This window comes from Anser cygnoides, chromosome 10 (assembly GCF_040182565.1).
Source record: "Anser cygnoides isolate HZ-2024a breed goose chromosome 10, Taihu_goose_T2T_genome, whole genome shotgun sequence".
In the NCBI taxonomy this organism is placed as follows: Eukaryota; Metazoa; Chordata; class Aves; order Anseriformes; family Anatidae; genus Anser; species Anser cygnoides.
In genome coordinates, this window is record NC_089882.1 from 11,773,137 (window position 1) to 11,790,987 (window position 17,851).

Genomic DNA, 17,851 nt, shown 5'->3' on the forward strand with positions numbered 1-17,851 from the left:
TATCTTTAGCTGTCAGGAGCATGAGCCCACCGGAGAGCCCCCGGCATGCGGGGCTGAGCCACGAGGCTGGCCGTGAAGTCCCATCGCACCCCCCCCCTGCTCCCCGCACGGCCCCACACAGGGGTTAGAGCAGGGCGAGCGGCTCTGGCCAGGCGTGGGGACGGCGGGTGCATGGCGGTGGCGGCTGAGGCAGAGGCGGGAGCGCGGGTAACGAAATCCCAGGGCAGCTGGGCGCAGCGGGGACAGCTGCTTTTGGGATTCCGTTGCCCGCGCCGGCGCCGTGGAAGGACGGGCACGGGGGGCCACCGCCCCGCACCCAGGTCAACCGGGCCAAGGGGGAGAAGGGCGACTTACCGCCGGGGTGGAGGAGCCGCGCGGGGGCCGCGGCCGGGCCGGTTGTGGCTGGGGGTGCTGGGAGAGGCCGGGGTTGTGTCGCTGCTCCCCCCCTCTCGCCGCGGGCCAAGTGCCAAGGGGAGGGCCACAAGGAAACGGCTCCGAACAAAGCCCCGGTGGGGCTGAAGCATCTGGTGCCACCGGAGCAGCCCTCAGCGGGGCCCGGAAACCCGAGCCGGCCCCGAGGGAGGGCACCCGCCTCGGCACCTGTGCCGGGGGTGCCGGAGACTGGCACAGCGCGGCCCCCCCGCTGCCGCCAGCCCCGTGTCACCCAGCCCTGGCAAGGAGCCCCTCGGGCACCCGGGGAAATGAAACCGTCCCCTGCCGTGTGGGGAATCCCGACGGCTCCCCTACCCCTGTAGGGGGGTCCCGGTGGGCTGGCGGGAGCGGTTCCGTTACCGACACCGGGGATTCCCGATACACCTGTCCCTGGATCCAGCCCCATGGCATGGGGAGGGGGCTGTGGCTGCCGTCCCGGCCCCCCGCCGCTGTGCCCCCAGCTCCCCGCCGAGCACAGCACGGAGAGAAGGGGAAACGGGAACCGGGGAGGCCACGGCAGCACGGCGGGGCTGGCGGGGGCTCCGCCGTGCCACGGGGCGACACCGGGGCTCCCCACCCCGCACCGGGGGCATCGCCCGCAGCCCCACGGGGCAGCAGGAGCCCGGTGGGCACGGCCAGCACCGCCCGGTCCCCGCTGCTCCGGGGCTGAGCGCCCCGCTCTCGGCGGGACGGCCGCGGGGACGGCCCCCACGTCCCCCCGCGGGGCTCCGCGCCCCCCGGTCCCCCCCCGAGCCCCCCGGTGCAGGGCGGACGAGCCCCCCGCCGCCTCCCCGGTGCGGCGCGGCGCTGCCCGCCGCCGCTCACCTCCGCCCGCCGGGCACCCGCAGCTCCGGTGACCTCCCCGGTGGCGCGGGACCGGGGGGGACCCCCGGGCACGGCCGGGGCAGAGCGGGGAGCCCCGGAGGCAGCGCTCCGCCGCCGTGCCGCCCGCTTCCCCTTCCCGGCGCTGCCGGTTTCGGTTTTGCTCCGGAGCCGGGGCCAAAGCCCGCCCCGGGCGGACCCGGCGCCAGCGGAGCCGCCCGCCACCGGAGTCCCCGGCCTCAGCCCCGCTACGGGGCCACCGCCACGGGACCCCCCCCGTGTGTCCCCCCCCGGTGTCCCCCGGTGTGCCCCGCTGTCCCCGCCGCCCCGTGTCAGGGCAGCCCGGGCCCCTCCCCACGGGTGCCGTTGTCACGGGCTGGGGCTGGGGGGGGGGGGCGAGAAGCGATGGTGAGAGGGGGCGAGCACCCCCACGGCCCCGAGCCCACGGGGGCGCCACGCGTGGAGACCGGGCGGGATGGGGGGGGGGGGGGGAACGGGGGGGGGGGGGGCACCGGGAGGGGCGGGGCCGCGCCCCGCATCCGGCGGCGACAAAATGGCGGCGGCGGCGCTGAGGCGGCTGGGCCGGGAGGGAGCGGGGCTGGCGGCACGGTGCGGGCCGGGGGGGTCCTGGGGGGCTCGGTGGGGGTCTCCCCGCCGGTACTGAGGCGCCGCGGGTCCCCGCAGGGCGCCGTGCCGCGGTTACCGGCTGCTGCCGTCGGACGACGAGCTGTACCGGCGGACGCGGGTGACGGTGCTGCAGCCGGAGAACCCCAGCAGCCCCTTCATCGAGGGCTACAGCATCCGCGGCTTCACCATCAGCGGCAGCGTGGTGGTGGGGCCCTGCGCCGTGCTGCCCCGAGCCATCCTGCAGTGGAACGTGAGTGCGGGACGGGAAGGGACCGGGAACGGGACCGGGAATGGGACCGGGAATGGGGCCGGTATGGGACCGGTGTGGTGCCGGTGCCGGTACCGAGCCGCCCCGCTCAGGACCGCGCTGTCCCCGCAGGTCGGCTCCTACCAGGACATCTCCTTTCAGAGCCTGTCGCTGTTCCGGCTGCTGGAGCCCCCGATCGGTACGTGGGGCAGCCACCCCTCCTCCGGGCACCCTTAGGGGAAGGCGTCGGGGGCTCGGGTCCCCGCCAGCCCCCCTCTGCCCCCGCCGCGTCCCGTTGCAGAGATCTTGGTGCTGGGTACCGGGGACAGGGTGGAGCGGCTCCATCCCGCCGTGGTGAAGCAGATGCGGGCGTGCGGGATCGCCGTGGATGTGCAGGACACGGTGAGGGGGGGACGTGGGGGCGTCCTGGGGGACAGGCGGGCCGGAGGGAGGGGGTCCTGCCTCAGGGGTCTGCCCTCGGCTGGGGGCAGCCCCCTGCACGGACAGGGGCAGTGCGACCCCTTCACCTTCCCAACCCCTTCATCCTCTTTCGTTTCCCAGCCAAACGCCTGTGCCACCTTCAACTTCCTAACGAATGAAGGGCGCCTCGTAGCTGCCGGGCTCATCCCCCCGCGGGGCACCTACACGGAGGCCTAGGTGCCGCCCGCCTCCGCCACGGACCGAGCCCCTCGCCTGCCGGGTGTGCGGGGGCTGCTGCGCTCCCCCATCGCTGCTCCCGAGGGAGAAACGCCGCGGAAGGAACTGTCAGAGCCCGGCTGCCCAGCAGCGGCTCTCGGCGTGCAGGAGGGTGTTGGGAGAGGTCAGGGCTGCACAGCCCCCGGCACGCTGGGGGGGCTCCCCCTGGAGAATACACATAACGTGGAAGTACAGCGCACTTGTCCGGTGGTTAACGCACGGCAGAGCTGCGATGAGCTGTTAGGCTACGCGTGCCTCTTGCCAGCAGCGCCGTTGGTGTGAGCACAGGCACGCGGCGCTGCCCAGCAGTGTCCCCAGCCTGCCCGAGGCTCTGCTGCGGGGTTCTGTACCTCCCGCAGCGGTGGGGTCCCTGGGGAGCCCCCGGCTGCTGTGGGTTACCCGTGGTGCTTGCTCTCCCTCTCCCTGCAGGCTTGAACAGCTCAAGCAGGGGATGCAGAGCAGGGTGCTGTTCCCCATGGGGGGGGTTGTGCCGAAGCTCAGCCTCCTGCCACCTCCACAGCCCCGCAGAGGGGATTCTGCTGCAGTCCCTGGCTTTCAGTCAGGCCGTGGCTTAGCTTTGCTCAACGAGCGGGCTGTGCTAATTAATGTTTGGCGCTGATATGATTAGTTTGTAATTCAAGGCTCTGCTTTTAGCAAGTGTAAATCTAATTTGATGGTGCCATTCTATGGAGCTCTTTTTTCAGGCAGTGTTCGAGCCACAAAACACGGGTGGTAAATGAGCTCCTGTCAGCAAGGGTAATGTTTGCGTTTGGCTGGGGGGGGGCGGAACTGCTACAGGTGTGAAATACCTTTGGCACCTGGTGCTGCAAGCTAACCAGGGCGGTCAGGAGTGGTTTGATGGGCAGTCATGCAGAAAAACAAACCTCCCCCCCCATTTATGGGCCCACAAGCTGCTGTTTGGTTGTGAGCCTGTGTTTGAGTTCGTTGTCGACGTGCCTGCCAGCAACCAGACACACGGTGTGCCCTTGCCAGAGCCCTGATGCCAACAGGCTCCTGCGGCAGGACGGTGCCCCCAGCACGGGGTTGGTACTGGGTTGGGTGGTGCAGGGGTGGGAGATGTTAGGGGACACTTAGGGGAGGACATGATGGGGAGGAGAATGCCCAGCCTGGGAAAACACAGCTCTGAGGGCCCCGTGGGTGCAGGCAGGTGTAGGGCTGCACACGTACACAAGCACCTACACGTTCGTCACTGCACCAGCCTGAGCAGGGCCCGCAGCAGTTTTGCAGCTCCCAGCAGTGGTTAAAGGCCCCGTGACAACCCCTTCTTTTCCTGCCCAGGGGCCACTCCTTTTCTGCTCTCAGCCAGGCTGGTTTGTTAACGCCCTGAGCTGCATTAACTGTTCAGCCCTGTCAAGGGACTGTTCCTGTTTTCCCCTCAGTGCCCCTTTTGGGGACATCAGCTCCCCTTAGCGGCTTGGAAGGAGATTCATGACTTCTCAGTGACACCCCAGCAAAGCCCCCTGGAGCTGTGACAGTGCCTGGGGCACCCAAATACTTGTTTTTTTAATACTTCTGAACTCAGAGTGCTTCTTGCCTTTTCGCTCACATTGTTCCTCCACCCTTGAGGGTGCAGGATGGGAAGGACAGTGCCATAGAAGGAGAATCTGCAAGGGCCATACAGAGGGGAGGGCTGGCTTGGGGTCTGGACACACACCAACTGCACATCTTTTCCTCTTTTATTGTAAAACACGGCCAACACGTGCAAGGTTCCAGGCACCAGCCCAGGAGCACTGTTCCTGGGTAGCTGGCGGAGCCTTGAAGGTGATAATGAAGCAGCCAACAGACACAGGGAGCTCCAGGCAGTCCACACAAAGAATGGCACTTCTGCAGCACGAGCAGCTCCCGCGCGGGGTGGCACAGGGCTGAGTGGCACAATGACGGACACAAACGGGCCTCCTTCAGAAGAGGCGCTTCTCGTACCTGTGAGGACAGCAGCAAACCAGAGAGACCTTTTACCAACCTGAAAGGGCCAAAAGTGCAGCTAGGAACACAAGGTGCTGAGGGATGAGCACTTGCCCCAGGCAGAGGCACTTACGAATGGAGGCCATGAACCCCTCCTTCCACCTGGGCAGACGTCGTCCTCTTCTCAAACTTCAGCTCTCCCGAGTACATCATGGCTCTGAGGAGGAAGGACAGCCAGTCACATGCCAGCCAGAGTCCAGGGAAAAGAGGCTCTGACACGTTCCCCTGAAGCAGCTGAGACTAGGCAGGCACTGGTTCCTCCAGCTGGGGCCAGAAGGATCTTTGCTGTGCTCCTGAGAGCCAGGCAGAGTAAGGTACCACCACATTTCAGGCCCAGCCAGCAGAACGTGCCATGGGAGACCACGCTCCTGCAGCTCTGGAGCTGGCAAATGTAGCAGGCAGCGAGACGAGGCTACAGCAGAGTGCAGAACACACTGCAGCGAGGGCACAGCCCACAGAGACCCCACCGGGCAGCACCGTGTCCCGACCAGGGACAAGGAAGCGAGGGGAAGCACTCACCGGACTTGGGTCAGGCTCTTGGCACCGATATCCTGGCAGGAATGCTGGATCCCAGCAATCAGGTACGGAATGAACTTGTGGATAGAGCCCTTATCCTGCACCGCGCCAGAGACCCCCTGGGCCACTTTGATTTTGTCTGTCTCGCTGCAGGGGAGCAAAATTGAGAAAGTCTGTGAAGCAGATAGGTCCCAAAAGCTTGCTCTGCTGCCCCAAAGCACCATCTCTCACCTGAAATACCGATTCTGGCTGCCCAGGTTCTTGTCCATGGCATCTAGCGAGCCCATGCCACGGTATTTCTTCAGCCTAATCCCATCCGAGAAGAAGTACTCGCCCGGGGCCTCCGTGGTGGCAGCCAGGAGGGAGCCCATCATCACTAGTGCAAGGGATCACCAAGAGCAGCGTGTCAGCAGCAGGAAGGCCCCCAAACCCTTGGGGCGACGGGCACGGCTCCCCGACCTGTGCTGCACACCCTTGCCCACAGCCTCCCGCAGGTGTGGACCCTTGTGCCCAGTCCAGTGCCGTGCAGAGCCCCTGCTGGGGCGCTGCCCACGTGGCACAGCGCGCACGAGCCGGGTGCTCACCTGTGGAGGCCCCAAGCGCGAGGGCCTTGGCTATGTGCCCCACTGTCTGGATCCCTCCGTCTGCAATCACGGGGACGCCGAACCTCCTGGCGTACTCGGACACCTTGTACACCGCCGTGGCCTGGGGGCGGCCGCACGCCAGCACTACAGGTGGGGAGAGAGCAGCAAGAGGGGTGAGGTGCCGTGCAGCAGCGCGTCCCCACCCCAGCAGGCCCTTCAGGCTTGCAGCACACACATGCTCCAGCACTCAGGAACGCACAAATCCCCAGAGGCTCCTTCCCCAGGCCGCGGTGCAAGAGAAGCCGATGCCTGGGAGGTGCCTGCTGGGACGTCCTCGCAGCCCCCAGCTCCAAGGGCTGTGGTGACCTGGGCTCTGGGGTCTTTGGTCGAACACCTGGGGCAAGCCAGGACTCCCGGCTCCTCCCGAGCAGGCAGGGAGCTGGGGAAGGAAGCGGGGCAGACTCCGAAAGCCCCTCTCCAGAGCACCCCTAGCCACATCCCGCCTCTCGCCCCTTCTCCTCGCAGTGCCAGCCCTTCGCTGTGTACCAGCAGCCGCCCGGTGTGCCCCTGGCATGGCAAGGCAGCTGGCTGGGAGAGAGCTGATATGTATATATACATGTACACGTGTTTATATATATATATATATATCTGCACGCACACACACACAAACACACATGCAGCAGTGGAAAAGGAAACGCGCAGGATGATTAGATGGCGTACAGGAAGTCATTTTTGTTCCTGCCCTGCGAGGCAATGAGGATTTGGTCGAGTTTAGCTGCCCCATGGGAGAGAGTTCATTAGCTCCGGATTTACCTGCTCTTCCCAGTCGCTAGCGGTTAGAGGCTTTCCACTGAGCATGGAAGGCTTGAGGGAAAACCAGCACAGGGCATGTCTTGTAACACGTCTGTCAGCTGCAGGCATGCAAGTATGCTGAGATAAGCTCCTCTCGTGGAGACTTCCCTTCCCCACAATTAACTGGAAGCCTTTTCTTCAGTCAGTTAGTCTGATGCAGCAGATAAGATTACGGACATGCAGGATTAGTACTTCGGAGTGCAAACTGCAGGTGTGGTTTAGGCTGCTGGCAGCAGCGCTGGCAGCGCACATCCCTGACATGTTTGCCAAGGCCAAGAGGCTGCGATTGCTCCCTTCCCAGAGCTCAGCAGCAAGTGCTGAGAGAGGGAAGCCAGGCAGGGATCGTGAAAGAAATGGTTTTAATTAAACAAAACTGCGTCAAGCTAGGTCTCAGCCAGCCAGGGAGTGTCTGCCAGGTACAAGATGAATGGCGTTAGGCTTAAAGAGATGGTCTCACTTGGTACCGCGCTGCTAAAGGCCACGTTGAGGCTGCAAAATGCTGCAAAGGAAGAGCTCTGTGGAGAGAAGGAAGTGATTCGGGAGGGTCTGAAGCCTGGGGTCTACGAGACTGTGCCATAGACGGAACCAGGAGACGGAGCCTGCGGAAACCTCACGACAGCAACCACTGAGACCAGCCCTTTAAGGAACTGCTTGGCTCGGGGCCCCTGGGAGCATCACGCTGCTCTGGCTGTCCCAGTGCCCAGTGCCACAGCTTCCAAGTGCAGGCTTCCAAAGCAGGGTTCAGAGCACGCACACACCAAGTAGTGGGGGTGAGGGTTTGTCTTTTTTTAGCATATCTGCAAAGGGTGGCCCTACAAGATCAACCGCTGGAGAAAACCTTCCAGGATCTTCAGCAGAAACCCCTTTCCCTTTGAGGTGCTTCAAAACAGGGAGGAAGGGCAAAAACCAAGGGTCACCTTCGGCGTCTGCTCAGGTAGCATCAGAGAGGTGCAGAGCAGACAGAGCTGCACCCTGTGCTGGGTGGGGGGAGCCCTTTCTCTCCCCGTAAGGATCGGGCGTCAGCGGGAAAAGATGTGGTTCTGGTACGCAGCTGCCGAGCTGGCCACGTGCAGCCAAGTCCCTTTGTAACCCCCAGGGGAGCCAGCTTCAAGCGGAGCTCAGCCAGTGCACAACTTCCCCACAACTGGGGCCAGATTTAGAGGAGGATCAAGGACTGCTTGGGGACTGTCTCCCGGTGCTGGATCAGCAAGTGCACGCCCAGCTAGAGAGCCAGCAGATGCTGCCAGAAGGCTCCTGAACTGGACTTTGGAGTGGAGGGTGGACAGGCCTGAACGCCATCAGTTTTGACAGCTGGGACCCTGCTTTAGGAATTCAGAAAGGCTTCTCAGCTTCAATTTCAGATTCAAAACCAGTATCCAAAGCCACAAAACCCCAAGTGCATCTACAGCTAAATTATTCTCAAACAAGCAGTAGGGCCATGTGCAGCCAAATCAGGGTCCTGCTTCAAGACACGTAATTAGGGTTGGGAACAGGGCAAGTGACTTACTATAGGTGCCCGTGACAGTAGAAGGGCATTTGGGGCTGTGGGACTTTAGGTCTGGAGGGATCTTTGGAGCAGCTAAACAAAAACAAACACACACATTTTAGAGACAGAAGAACAGCAGCAGAACAAAGGACCCCAGCAGTGACCTGCGACTAGGCAGAGCATACGGTGTGGGACAGAGCTGACCTCGCAGACCCTTCCTAGCCCGAGCCAAGCCAGAGGCCAGTCCCAAGGCAGCCAGGCCTGGCTGTGCACAGCGCATGCTCGCCCTGCCCCAGCAGCCATCCAGAGAGGTAACCCGCTAACCCCGAGAACCAGAGCTCTTGCCCTAAAGAGGGCCAAAAACCTGGGGAGCTGTGGTTAAGAGTTCTGCAACCCCATCTGCTGTGGCGTGCCATGTTCTGGCTCTGCTCTGCTCCTTCCCCCAAGCCAGCACCCAGCCCTACCTCCTGCGGCACCCTCTGGAGATGTTCACCGTGCCGCAGAGCAGAGCATGCCTCTGCCTCAGGGCCAGAGCAGGACACGTGCATCCTGGTTCTGCTCCTGCCGTGGAGGCATCGCTCTGATGCCGGCTGGGAGGCGGCCAAGGGCACCGCAGCCTCCCCATAAAGGTCACCCGGGGCAGCCTGCCCTGGCTGGGAACCCCCCGCAGCCACTGCGCCCGCAGCAGGCAAAGCAAGAGCACAGTCTGGGTCCGGGGCTGCTCTAAGGCTCCACACTGCAACCAGCGGAGCGCTAACACAGCACCTTCACCCGTCGGCCACCCTCTTGCTGCCTCCCGTGGCAAAGACCAAGGTGCTCACAGGCCGCGGCACCTCACAGTACCCCCTCTGCCCCTCACCTGCCAGTCTCAGAACACGAGGACTGAGCCCGTCCTCAGAGCAGCCTTTCTGCAGGCCCTGGGGACACCCTCTCCGCCTCTTAGCTAAGGGTGGCACTGCCTCTGCCCAGCACAAGCTCCAGCTAACCGCAGAGACGACGGCCAGAAACCCCATTCCAGCCTGGAAGTTGCAGAAAGGCATCAGGCCCAGCAGACAATACTCAAGCACCACGCACACTACTGCCGGAGGGAAGGGGAGCAGAGAGCCTGGTGCATTAAACCCGTCCCCACGGCTGCTTTTGGCAGCACCGGGGATCTGGCAGGTCCCTCTCGCCACAGAGCTGCCCACCGAGCCCACCCCACCCTGAGGCAGCGGCTCCTGCCGGGCAAAGCCGCGCGTGCCACACCTGCTCTACCCAGTGCGGGTCAGTACTGGGAAATGCCTTTGCTGCTGCTGCCACCCCAAAGGTTTGAGCCCAGTGATGTGTGTCCTGGACAAAGGGGCAGGAGCTGGCCTGCTGTTAGACGCTGCCGTCGCAGCGGGAGAAGTCTGTCCGGGCTGGGCTGCTTTTCAGCAGAGTACCTCTACAGAACGGATGTCTTCAGCCTAGTGGGGAGGACAGCCGATCCCTCTCACCTTCCTGCGTGATGCAGATGGAGCCACTGCCCATCCCGACTCTCAGGGCATCGACCCCTGCGTCAATGAGGTTCTTGGCCTGAGCAGCGGTCACAACTGTGGGGAGCAGAAACTGGTTTGAAGAGAGACAAACAGAGCTGTGCATGCCCCTGCTCTGCCCCGGTGCTTGTCCCCGGGGCTGCACCCCCCCCCCCCACACCAGCTGTGCACCCATGCCAGAGCCGGGGCTGCCTGTCCTCTGCCACCACGCCTCTCTGCAAAAGCGGCAGTCGAGTTCTGTTCCAGCTGCCCCCATTAGATGAGATGACAGCCGTCTGTCAGGCCACCTTATACCCAAAGGCTGAGGTAACCGAAGGCACCGCCTGGTGCCAAACACCCTTTGGGCCACACCAGGCAGAGAGGGTAGAGCACAGGTTAACTGCAGCACCCGTAACATGCTAGCCTGGTAAAGACAAGGACTGCTGAACTCTGCAGTCAAGAGGCAGGGAATGTTTCCATTAGATCTCTGCAGATAGCAATATTCAGTATTATTACCCAAAATTTAAAACTGGTGCGTAGAAGAGGCTAATGTATAGGCTCTTAGTTAGAGGCTACCAAGCACTGTAGCACACGGTGCTGCAGAATGAAGGTTTCAAAATATTTGCAGCAGTGGCAGCAGCAGGTACTGCCCTGTATCTGCAGAGCGGTCTTCCTCCGTTCCACAAGTGAGCTGACACCATTTTAAGTTCAGACGTTTACCAACAGGCTCATCTCATTCACGTCCCTGCAGCACCCTCTATGCCTAAGAAGCAAACATACTTCAGAAATGGGAAGTCTTCAACGCATGCCTACCGTTTCCTCCAATAACTTGTAGGTTGGGGTACTTCTCCTTAATGTATTTAATCATGTTGATCTGGAAGATGGAGTTCCCCTGCGAGGAATCCTGCAACAGAAAGAAACCCAATTTCAATGACCATTTCTACAAAAAGGTTATAAATGCAGCTCTGGAAGAACCTCGGATCTTTACTCTGCTTTCTGGGATCTCTGCTAGGCTGGCTGAGCAGCCAAATATAACACCCCAAGTTGAGCACAGAACCAGAGGAGAAGCTGCTGTCCGGACAGCAATGCACCTCCCCGTGTGAGGCAGTTTTATCATAAAGACTTCAGTAATATCCTTCACGCTAAAATCCTGCAGCTTCCCCACTACCTACAGTAACAAGCAGCAGGTCTGGCTGCACATAAGAACCAGCTGCTCTACCATCAGCCTCGTCTCAAACTGCAGGTGAAACAAAGGCAGGAGGAATGCATCCCTCCCTGCTGTGCAGCAGAACAGCTGAAATACCAGATGTCGACCACCTAGCGATCACGCCCTGCCAATCCTCAGCGGCCCAGGCAACTGGCAGCGTCTGTTAAACGTTTCCAGCTGCAACACTGCTCAGCAGTGCCCTCAGAGCAGGCCAACAGGACTTGCCAGCCAACAATCGATGAGAAAACAATGTGCAAATACCAGCAGTGACTGCTGTGCCTGAAAGCTTACACGCCAGAGCGGAGACTGGCAGAGCAGCTCTGGGCTGATGACTCCAGCTCCGCGACCCTGAACACCAGGCAGTTTAAGAGACTCAAACAACAACAAACGCTGAACGGTTGAAGGAAAACTGCAAGTCAGACACAGAAAGCTAGTCAGAAATGTCACAGGGGATGGCATCAACTGACAGCGTTTCTCAGCCTTCAGAACTCTGCCACATCCTACATAGTCCCTTAAGGCCACACAAATTTCCAGGCAGGATAAATATGGGGACTCCAACCTGAATGAAACTGAGAGGTCAGTAAACGGTCACATTCCAACACTTCTCATTACAGGTCCTTTTGTAACTGCCCTGCTGCTGTCCCACTGTCAGAGGGATTCATTCTCATGGGATCCCCAGCCCACCCAGCCCCTGGGGCCAGCGCTGCTGCCGGCGGTGGCTCACCAGCACCACTGCGTCCACGCCAGCCTGCACCAGGAGGTCCAGCCGGTACTTGTCGTCTTCGTGGGTCCCGATAGCGGCGCCACACAGCAGCTGCTTCTTGGAGTCCTTCGAGGCCAGAGGGTAGTCCCGGTTCTTCTTGAGATCCGTGCGGGCAATTATGGCCACCAGCTCATCGTCCTCATTAACAATTGGCAGCTTGCCTTGAAACAAACAGAACATCACCACGCATTAGGCCCTGGAGCAGTGTGGCAGACCAGGAGCAGCAGGCAGGCAGGAACTGGCGAGGAAATGGTGATTCGAAGAGGTGTGTTATCAAATCTGGCCTGTGACAGGCACCCCCTGCTCCTGCCCCCTGGTAATAGGGCTAGCATAACCAACAGGAAGGCAAGCATCCGTAACGTGCAAGCAGGCTGCTCTCGGATCACCTTCCCTCCTCCTTTCTCCCCCTCTGTGGCACCAGGGCGTGGGGACACCCATCAGCAGGGTAATTAAAGCCATCAGCATTATCAAAGCTGGGTTGACACGGTGACACCCACCAGGGAAGGGGACTCGTAATGGCATGGGGAGCACTGGCCTTGTAAAATCAAGCAGCTGCAAGCCCTGAGCGGGACTCGGGCCAGAACTGCTGCTGGATGGCACAAGCTGCCAGTCCCAAGCGGCCAGGGATGGCCCCGCCATCTTCTGCTGCCTCTGAGGAGCGAGGGGCTCGCGTTCTTTTAGGCAGAGCCTGAGTTACGATTACTTTATTGTGTGCTCATTATTAAGAATTTGATCCAATCTGCCGAGGGTCCAGGTGACTGAAAAATCTGCGTAACTGAGAATAATCCGTGTAGCCGAGAACTGTAGAAATTCTGTGCAACCATGCTAAGTGCTAGAAATTGTAGATAATGAGCTATGCTGATTGCTGACATTTTTATGCAATAACAACTTTCTAATTATAACCACAACCTTGTGGCCAGTCCTCGTTCTGCCAAGGATCCATAAATGAACCTGCCTGTCCTCACTAGCGGTGGGTGAGGGTGCCAGCAGCCCTGGCTCAGCAAACAGACCGAGGAGTGGGCAGGGCTGGAAAACGACTCAGTATTTTCACACTTACTGCAGGAAAAGCGCACCTTTTTAATAATTAAATCCACGACGCTGTGCTGAAGTCAAACAACCAGACCCAAACAGAGCTGAAGCGGGTGCCAGAACTGAAGACGTGTGGCCGGACAGCCAGGCGCTTTTCAGTCCCCGGGCTGCCAAGAATCCCCCAGCTTCAAACAGCTTTGCGATGAACGCACGTGAACTCTGTACCCTGGCAGAGGGCTGCGGGCACTCTCTCCCCGCTCTCCTTCCCTCGTGCTGGCACGCAGCCCCTCCGTGTTCCACCCCCTCGGGGACACGTGCCCCCTCTCTCCCACTGCTGCTCCCAGCTCCCGAAGCTCTCCGTTGCGTCACAGACGCTCGTAGGTACCTTTTTTACTTCTTTGCAGAATTTCATTTGCTTCTTTCAACATGACGCCAGCTGGGGCCACAACAAGATCCTCCCGCTTTGTCATAATCTAGTGGGAGGGAGGAGATCAAGTCACACAAACTCCCGCGCATGGATCTGAAAATACCAAACCCCTTTGCCCACGTGAAGTGCTCCGCAGACAAAGGAGCCCACAGCACAGCAACGCGCCTCCAGAACCGCACGGGAACAGCCTCCAATGCTCTGTCCCCGTGCAAGCGGTGGCCAGATGGGATCTGTCACGCTCAGCCCCCAAACCCATCGGTGCAGTGAAGCCAGGAGATGGCAGGGGGCCTCAGCAAGCCGAGGGAGAGCACTGCCAAGCGAGGGACGACTCTCGGATGACCCTTGCTTGGGATGTCACCCGAACAGCCTCCCTTTTAATAGGGCAAAGGCATTTAAGGGCTGGAGACGCTTCCAGAGCCCCCTGCTGTTCCGGCAGAAACGCTGCCCCCGGCCCTGCGTTCGCAGCAGCCCCCAGCACCGGGCTCTGGCAGGACTCTGCTCAGAATAGCCCGCTGCTGCTGGGAAGGTCACTGGGGCAAAGGAGTCGCTTGAATCCAAACAAACACGCTCGCCCACGTTCGCCCTGACAAACAAGCACCAAAACACAGCAGAAAGGCAAAGGGCAACGGCCGCAGCTGGAACACAGGGATATCTGACACGAGATACGGAAAACAGCCTTCACCGTGACATCAAACGTCAGCAGGGCGGCCCGCAGAAGCAGTCCTAGCTCCTGGCTCCATCCTTGGAGACAGCCGAGACAGCCCCAGGCAACCTGCTCCAGCTGATGGCGCCTCAGGCAGAGGGGCTGAGGAGGGACCGCGCGGCCCCTTCCCACCCACGGCGTTCTGCGATCACAAAGCTCACGTTTCCATAAAAAGTTACCCAAGAAGGCCAGGCAAAGCTAAAAGGGCAGACTGTTTGAACCTCACGGAAGGTGAGTTAGTCACATGTAACAGAGAAAAGAGGGGACATTTTAGTTATTTATACCACAGGAACAGACATTTTGTGTCAGGGAAGATGTTCGCCCTGCCTGCATCCACCCAAAATCCTGCCCCCGACAAAACCCACATCTCAGGAAAAGCATGGAAAAAAAAAAAGTCACAGAAATACCCAGTTGTGCTCCCTATGTCTGTGGGATCTTCCTGAGCTACAGGAGAGCTGCGTGTTTAACTGGATGGCAATGCACGGGTTGGCAAGACCACTGCTGGACTGTGGGTGGGGAAAGGTCTAGGAGACATTCATCCACTTAGCCTCGTCTGGTGACAGAGGCAAACAGCTAACCCTAACAGCAAGCTTCCAGCTCCACGGTGCTGAATGACACTCGGGAAGGATGAGAGGAGGTTCTCGGGCAGCTCTGCTGAATGGGTCAGCATCGCTTCAAAGGGCCACGCGCGCTTTTAGAACCTGCTGCAGCTGTAGGACTTCTGTTAGGGGTATTTATAGGAGATTTCAAACCAAACAAGGATGAGCATGTGATACCAGGTTTGGTCAGCAAGAGCTAAAAATAGTCGTGAGTCAAGAGCAGCAGCCGGCCCCGAGGCACCGCTGCTGTAACCCGACAGCACCGCAGGTGTACGGTTACGCAGCCCCGAGTAACACGAGTACCAGAGCTAACGGGAATCAACACCGCACCGCAGGGCGTGCTCCTGCGAGAGGAGAGTTTGAGAGGGCAGCATTATGAAAGGGAAGCCATCAATCTTCAAGTCCAGGGGGTTATTTTAAAAAGCACGTATGAGGCATGAAGGAAAAGGTGATCCAGAAAAGGAGGAGCAGCGCGTGGGGGCTTGCTGGGCACAGCACAGCTGCCGCAGCCCCGGCCCGCACCAGACACTACGCGGGACAGCAGCAGCAACACCGGGAACTTGTAAACCAAGGGGCAGCACCAGCTGCGGAGAGGATGGCTCCCACAGCACTGAGATAACCCCGCAGGAGGAGCTGCACAAACACCAACTGCGCAGCCACTCATCCCTGCGCTGCAGGAGTCACAGAGGGAATGTAAACAAAGGAGCTGCTCTCCCTTGGAAGCACGGATCAGCCCGGCAGAGCTAACACGGAGCCTGCTACCTCCAGCTGGCACAGCCTCCTCACGGCCGCGCACCGGCCCTTCTCCTCACCACAAGCCGCACTGCTTCCTACCGTGCCGCTCATCCGACAGGCGCTCACCTCGCCGAGGGGCAGGTCGTGCTCCGACTCCTTCAGGAAGTCGATATCTCGAGATGAGATGATGCCAACCAGCTTGCCCCCCATCTTCCCGTTGTCCGTGATGGGAATCCCACAGAATCCGTGACGAGCTTTCGCTTCGAACACGTCTCGCACTCTGTCGTTGGGGCTCAGCACCACAGGGTCTGTGATGAATCCTTGCTCGTATTTCTAAAAAGAAAGAGATTGAGCAGCGCCGCTGGGCTGAGCAGAACATGGATACACACCTGGTGGGTCACAGAGGTCTGCAACCACCCCACCAACAGGACGAGCCACTGAACAGCACCAAGGCTCACTCAAGAAGCATTAGATTCCCAGGAGTTCCCAGAATAACCTCCTTGATGAAATTAAGGGGAATATTCCCACTCAGTCCTCAAACCCCACGCTGAGCACGGGATAACGCGCAGCACAAGCAAGAGCTTTGTGCAGACAACCACACCGGCACCCCCCCCCCGTGAAACACGGGGCCCCGCACACCTAACGGCCTCCCCTCGTGGTTGTGGCTCCTCCAGCGGGCCCGCGCCCCCCGTGCCCACTCACCTTCACCTTCCGCACTTCGTTGGCCTGGAACTCGGGGGTGCAGTTGTGGTGGATGAACCCGATTCCCCCGGTGAGCTGGGGGGACACGGAGGTGGCCGTGAGCGGCTGGCAAGGGGGGGGCACAAGCCCTCCCTGAGGGAACCCCAGCAGGGAGCCGGGGACGAGGGCAGGATCGGTCCCTTGTGGGGGGGGGACACGGCAGGGATAAAACCCTGAGGGGCCCGACGGGGCCGGGCCTCGCCGGGAGCACACGCGGGCAGGGCGGCCACGCGGTGCCCCGGGACGCCACTCACCGCCATGGCGATGGCCATGCCCGCCTCGGTGACCGTGTCCATGGGCGAGGAGACGAGCGGGGTCTTGAGGGTGATCCGCTTGGTCAGCGCCGAGGTCAGGTCCTGCGGGATGGGGGGGGGGGGGGGGGGGGGGGGGCAGCGGCTGAGCGGCGGGGACCCCAAAACGAAACCCCAAACGGAACCCACCCCCCGAAGCCCCGTCCCCTCCGAGCCCGCACTCACCACCTGGTCCGCCGTGAAGTCGATGTAGCCGGGCAGGATGAGGAAATCGCTGCGGTAACGGGAGGAGGAGAGGCCTCAGCACCCCGCAGGGCCCCCGCTACCACCTCCCCCCCCCCCCCAAAAACCGGGACCCCCCGACCCGCCGCCCCCCGTCCCCGTCCCGTCCCCACTTGTAGGTGAGCCCATCGCCGCAGCTGAAGAGCTGCTGCGCCGTCAGCCCGTCGTCGGGCACGTAGCCGGTGCCGCCGCTGATGAGGTAGTCCGCCATGCCGCCCCGCGCCGCCCCGCGCCGCCCCGCTCCGCCCCGACGGCGGCCGCGAGGGCCCAGGCGGCGCCGCCCCGCCCCGCCGCCATAACGGGGCCCCGGGGCTGAGGGAGAGCGGGGAGGGCCGGGGGGGGTGGTGAAGGGACGGGAGCACCGGGGGCAGGCGGAGGGAACCGGGGCTGGTCAGTCAGGGGAAGAGGGGACTGGGGGGGGGGGGGGGCGTCGAGGGGACGCAGCCGGTCTCTTTTTGGGGGCCCCAGCCACGGGGCGAGGCAGCGGGCGCAAGCTGAGGCGCTGAAAACTGCGCCTCGGTGCGAGGGGTGCTGCTGTTCTGTGAGGTGGCGGAGAGCTGGGACAGGCTGCCCAGGGAGGCTGTGCAGTCTCCTGCTCTGGAGATAGCCGAAACCCGCCTGGAAATACCTTCAGAGGTCCCTGCCAACCTCGGCCAGCCTGTGGTTGTGTTACCCCAAACATGTGTGCCCCCTTCCCCAAAGCCACAGCACCAGGCCACACGGACCAGTGCTCCCCTGGCAGGGTCTCGGTGCATCCACGCATCGCCCTCCTGCCCGTGCCACCGAGCAGGGCCTCCAGGGAGCAACAACAGCACCGTGCCCCCAGGAGAGAAAGGGGCATAAAGAGTCCCACCATGGAGGGGAGTTGCAGAAAGCAGCGATCCTGGTTCCAGTGTGAGGCGTTCCCCCTCCTGGCAGACCCATCAGGGCATCAGGAAAACCTCACGTGCTATGTGCTTACAGAAACACCTCCTCCCCAGAGGTCTTGATACACCCGGTCTGACCTCAGAGCACCAGGGAGCGATCGGCCCCTTCTCCCCCTGCTCTGCTATGGCAGTCTCTCCAAGGCAAGCAAGAATGTAAACCGAAGACGTTCAGGAAGCTAAAGAATGGTGCTCCTGTACCTCTGCCTGTTCTTACTGCAGTAGGTTAAATCCTTGTCCAGAGATCAGCAAGCAGCCTTAAGAACGTTACTCGTGTTGCCCACCTATAGGGCACAGAACAGACAGGGCTGCTCAGGTCTCCTGTGGAACTCAAGCAAACAGCCCTTGTATGCCGTAAGGTTAGGCAGTCAGGTTCGATTTTGTAATTCAGATTAGCATGTTTTGGTCAGTTGTCTGAAACACAATGCAGAGTTTAGAGAGCAACCAGCTAGA

General features: G+C 61.2%; 2 protein-coding genes across 3 annotated transcripts; one reads left to right on the top strand and one right to left on the bottom strand.

The window, feature by feature from the left end:
- The first annotated feature begins 1,772 nt into the window (after positions 1 to 1,772).
- On the top strand, positions 1,773 to 3,018 carry NDUFAF3 (NADH:ubiquinone oxidoreductase complex assembly factor 3). The gene is made up of 5 exons (XM_048073495.2): positions 1,773 to 1,863; positions 1,939 to 2,131; positions 2,261 to 2,327; positions 2,430 to 2,530; positions 2,690 to 3,018. The coding sequence occupies exons 1-5, from the start codon at positions 1,808 to 1,810 to the stop codon at positions 2,783 to 2,785; spliced, it is 513 nt and encodes a 170-aa protein (XP_047929452.1). The 5' UTR covers positions 1,773 to 1,807; the 3' UTR covers positions 2,786 to 3,018.
- A 1,485-nt stretch (positions 3,019 to 4,503) lies between these two features.
- IMPDH2 (inosine monophosphate dehydrogenase 2) lies at positions 4,504 to 16,728 on the bottom strand. 2 transcript variants are annotated; one of them, XM_067003224.1, is made up of 15 exons: positions 16,589 to 16,728; positions 16,419 to 16,467; positions 16,197 to 16,298; positions 15,904 to 15,978; positions 15,328 to 15,534; positions 13,123 to 13,210; positions 11,670 to 11,869; positions 10,552 to 10,642; positions 9,721 to 9,816; positions 8,267 to 8,338; positions 5,908 to 6,051; positions 5,555 to 5,699; positions 5,327 to 5,470; positions 4,881 to 4,964; positions 4,504 to 4,765 (listed from the first exon to the last, which is right to left on the bottom strand). In XM_067003224.1, exons 1-15 carry the CDS (start codon positions 16,684 to 16,686, stop codon positions 4,744 to 4,746), a joined length of 1,617 nt encoding a protein of 538 aa, XP_066859325.1. In that variant the 5' UTR covers positions 16,687 to 16,728; the 3' UTR covers positions 4,504 to 4,743. The 2 variants fall into 2 exon arrangements, with proteins under 2 accessions (XP_066859325.1, XP_066859326.1); XM_067003225.1 differs by lacking the exon at positions 8,267 to 8,338.
- Positions 16,729 to 17,851: the final 1,123 nt, after the last annotated feature.